The sequence below is a fragment of the Penaeus chinensis genome, chromosome 40, assembly GCF_019202785.1.
Source record: "Penaeus chinensis breed Huanghai No. 1 chromosome 40, ASM1920278v2, whole genome shotgun sequence".
NCBI classification, from domain to species: Eukaryota; Metazoa; Arthropoda; class Malacostraca; order Decapoda; family Penaeidae; genus Penaeus; species Penaeus chinensis.
In genome coordinates, this window is record NC_061858.1 from 15,371,199 (window position 1) to 15,376,198 (window position 5,000).

Consider the following 5,000-nt stretch of genomic DNA (forward strand, 5'->3'; position numbering starts at 1 on the left):
TTGTGTACGAGGCGTAGAAGACTGCCTGTAGTAGACGAGATGAAACATGAAAAGAACACTTTTGTTCTTTTCACTTTTGAATTATTAGACAAAGAGTAGATAAGATTTTCTTTATCTAGAATTGGTTTGAAACATGAGTGCTTATGTAGTAGATTACATTATCAAGATTATTGATAAATGAAAAAGAAAGAGGTATGAAAATTATTTTGTATGTAACTAAATCTATATATATTTCTGGCATGGTTCTAGTCTAGAGACATAATTAATTGAATATTAGTTTGATTTGATCCATATTGAAATTTGAAATTCATTCTCAAATAGTTGTGTCACATCTTTCTGTATAAAGCATTTTGTGTCATTACCAATGTACAGGGTTCCTATTACAATTTATACAGAGCTTATGAGATATAAAGTTATTTCCTGAAATATCAGTCCTGTCATTGCAGAAATTATTGTAGCTTTCAGTGAAGCAGAATAAAATTATTCTACATCTCTGTATCTACACAGTTGAACAAAGAAGAATACAATTGAATATCTTGTTAAAGGTATGAAGTTACGAGAAGCTTTATTTTATCTTTCATTGTGAATTTCAATGATAGGATACTTATAATCAATACACAAGTGCAGATACATGTAGTCATATATTTATATATATAAACTTTGTCTTACACTTATATACTAAATATAAGTGTTTGAATATACAAGTGTATTGTAAAGAATCCTTTACATCTGACTGCTTATAAATTCTTTGCTCTAATCACTTAAAAAGTCTGATTGAGGCAGGAAATGTACTGCTGCAGGGAAAATGGTGCTATTTTCAGTAATTTCTATGCATATCTTCCAGATTATTAGATTTGGAACTGAATTCTTGGGTGGTTTCCTTGATGCATTCATACAAGCATACACCTATGCAAACCCACAGTTACATACACATGTATTCATATTGAAATACACACACACACACACAAACACACACACACACACACACACACACACACACACACACACACACACACACACACACACACACACACACACACACACACACACACACACACACACTTGTATACACAAAATGCACACATTTCCTTTGTAACTCTATATTCATTATATATGTAGTAATGATGTAAATTGATCAGTATATATTATTGGCAGTAATAAAATTATCAAAAATGGTAATGAGGACATTATTATATCCTAGAATAAAACTAGAAAAACAATCTTATTCATAGTCCGAAGCCAATGGCCAGGATCACAGTCTCGTAGCAGACATTGCTAACCAGAGAAGGCAGCAGGAAACCACTCTGGTATAATTTCTCTAGTAAATTCATATATATAATGTCACAAAATAATAAAAAAAATAGAGAATGGTGTAAAGACATGTTGGTCAACCTGTCATGGGAAAGATCACTAAAGAGGAAGAATATAAAAAAATTAACAGTTGTTCATATTTTTTACATAACCGTTGCTATTGTTTTATCAGAAGTGTTATAAACAATCTTGAAAATATGTATATACAACATATTATACTTTAATAAATAGTTTAGTGACAAAATAACTGCTTTCCAAGTATGATAGACATAGATTATTTTTTAATATTAAAATCCCTTTTCTAATAATTTCACCAATATACAGCAGATTTGACTAAATATTTTAAGTATAAACATTGTATAATAAAAAGTGTAATAAGAAATAACAGGTTAAGAGACAACTCTAAACGACCAAGGCCACTGAAACATAATGTTGCTAAAGTTGAGGTTTATGTGGAATAATATATATAGAAGTGGAGATGTATATACGTGTGTGTGTGTATATAGAGTGAGAGAGAGAGAGAGAGAGAGAGATTGATTGATAGATATATGTATATATATATACATTATATGTGTGTATGTATATATCATCATCATCATCATCAGCCATATATATATATATATATATATATATATATATATATATATATGTATATATGTATATATATATATCACACACACATTCGAGTGAGTGTGTGTGTGTTGCTGTAAATTGTGGATGTTCATAGACACGCTGCCTTCCTCGAGAGAGAGAGAGAGAGAGAGAGAGAGATTGATTGATAGATAGATATATGTATATATATATATATATATATATATATATATATATATATATATATACATTATATGTGTGTATGTATATATCATCATCATCATCATCATCAGCCATATATATATATATATATATATATATATATATATATATATATATATATATATGTATATATATTATATATATCACACACACACATTCGAGTGAGTGTCTGTGTGTTGCTGTAAATTGTGGATGTTCATAGACACGCTGCCTTCCTCGAGCCGCCCAGCGCGAGCTCTACTTAAGTATTTGTTTAAACCTTGGTCCTACGTAGATCCTTCGAAAGGAAGAGCTGTGCTGTGTTGTTAAAACAGAAAAACGGACATTCGAAGTGGCAGTGACCGGCGCTGCCTCCGACCTGTAATGGCCTCTTGATAAGTAATGAAAAATGAAGTAAAAATAGTGAAGAGCAATTTTTCCCTCACCCATGCCACGCTGTTGCAGGTAGGATTAGAAAAAAAGATGCGTCGAGTTTATTTGTGCGTGAACCGGTACCGGATTTTTGAGTGTTAAATATCAGGAAAGTATGCATTTTTGTGTGTTTGTAACTATTTGTTTGTGTGTGTGTGTGTGTGTGTGTGTGTGCGTGCGTGCGTGCGTGCGTGCGTGCGTGCGTGCGTGCGTGCGTGCGTGCGTGCGTGCGTGCGTGCGTGCGTGCGTGCGTGCGTTAGGGTGTTTCAATAAATCCGACTTTTTCAGAATCACTCAGCAAGTTGCTAAACAGGCGCCTACTATGCTTAAATGACGACATGCAAAATATTAGACAAATCAAAAAATATCTACTATTCGCAATTTTTGATTAAAGTATAATACCATTTCCGGCGCTGGGATGAGGTGCGGCGGCCTCAGCCGGCCTGGTTGTGACCCGCATGACCCACGGAAGGGCATTTTGGTTCATCCGACTTATGGCAGAATCAAACATAGGGTAACTTTGGTCATTGCGAATGATTCCTGGGGACTTCCGTAAAGATTCCATATAAACTTGTGCTACCTTAAAAATGCACATTACTCGCTCGCCTAAATTGTGGTGACGATCTCGTTAGTGGCAATATGGCACTTCGACGTGGTGGTTTGCGCAGTGCCGATACACCTATACTGAAAGAGTTGGGTACCATTGATGTTTTGCCACCTAGACCACTGACGAAGAGTGACATTCTTGCTCGATACTGTGCCTTGAAAAGGACATGGTAACCAGATACTAAAAGGATGCTCAAAAGATAGCTTGCCATGCAATAATTTGACTATTACGGAATCTCAGATTTTATCCAAGTTGCAGGCGGAAATTGCTGTGCTGTATAGCAAATTCGGCATTAAGACAATATCACCTTGGTATATGAAAGAAAAAATAAAGAAAATAAAGAAAGAGTACTACGACTCCATCAGAAATGTAACACTGAAGACAAAATTCTCAAAAACTGTGATTGTGTCATTCAAGGCAAAGAAACAACCCCGAGAAATCCTCAAGGAAGATATAGATTGGTATGATGCAAAAGTACAAGGAAGCAATGGATCACTCGGAAGTGTTGATTATCAGGCGCAAAGACGGGAATTTAACAGACTGAAATGGAAGCAGACTAACAATGCAGAAGTCCCATTTATATGCAACAGTGAAGATATTGCAGAAATGTCTTTTGCCAGTGGTGTCAGGTGGCTGGGATTTTTTTGTTCCCTCCTACACATCTGCCTGACCATTGACATCATATTGACCAAGCTGGAAGGAGTTTGTGATGGTGATTTGCCCAATAAATCCAAGATTGGAATAAAGAACAACACCATAAAGTGTCTGAAAGCACTGAAACAAATTCCAAGAACAATCAGAAGTATTTTTGATTTTGCAAAAGTTAATTTCATGTGCTGGCGTTCTGCTGTGAACAGCAATGGAATAACTCTTTTCAGAACTGCTATTGAAACTTCAAGGAGGTATGCCAGGATTGGCTGTGAACTTGGCTTTCCTAGCAGCTACTTCTCGTCCACCAACAGACATCTGTATAATGCAGATGGTACACTTCTTCCCTTGGCTATTGGTCATGATTACGTGAAAAATGGCCATACACACCAGCCCTATTCAAAAATAAGGAGAAGCACAATTGCACTGCAGAAAAACTGTGTAATCTGAGTGTGAAAGATTTAATTTCCCAACATCTGACCACAGATATGAAGTTTGCATATTTGGCCTATGATATGCATGAAATCGATATGTGGAAACCCTAAAGTTCATTAATACCTGGCCATAATCAAATCTGTGAAAAACTGATTGGAGACATGAAAAAATGTGAAGACATAAACAGGATTGTTGTTGTAACAGAAACTACAGAACGGCGCAGTCGGAGATATGGCAATGTAAACAAAAGAGTAGAATGAAAATGATATTGTATGCAATATATAATGTTCCAAATAAAATCATTACCAGAATTCTTTCCTTTTATAGCCTCTTGTTATATAGAATATATTACTTCAAATCATTTAAGCGAAGTGAGAAGTCCGAGAGCCAAAGCATGCTCTCAGCGACCCAAGCCCGATTCGGGGGGAGAGAAGACAAAGTAAAGAGAAGTCAAGCCTACTAATTGAAATTAGTCTTATGGCTATTACAGAACTTAATATAATAATAATTTATAATAGAAATAATTTTGATGCAAAAATATTAAAGAAAAGTATAATATTGAGGTATTTTAAAAATAAAATAGTTATACCGACAACAGAAAACGGGGCGTTATTTGGCATTCGATGCGGTGTCTAAATCATAATTTTATCAAAACTTTCAATTGAAAACAGAGAATGCGAGATATTCTTTGATTTTAATAAAAAATACATTTCGAAACTCAGAAAATTCATAGGCGCCTATTTCTTAACTTGCCCCCGGGATTCGAGCAAATTTT

At 34.8% G+C, this 5,000-nt stretch overlaps 1 protein-coding gene across 3 annotated transcripts in view; it reads left to right on the top strand.

Moving 5' to 3' along the window:
• LOC125047277 (phytanoyl-CoA dioxygenase, peroxisomal-like) overlaps window positions 1-1,179 on the top strand; it is a 16,386-nt gene extending 15,207 nt beyond the window's left edge. For all 3 annotated transcript variants that reach the window (XM_047645508.1, XM_047645507.1, XM_047645509.1), the window contains exon 9: window positions 1-1,179. This exon is cut by the window's left edge and continues 23 nt beyond it. In XM_047645508.1, the coding sequence (XP_047501464.1) occupies window positions 1-31 (31 nt within the window). In that variant the 3' untranslated portion in view covers window positions 32-1,179.
• The last annotated feature ends 3,821 nt before the right edge of the window (window positions 1,180-5,000 follow it).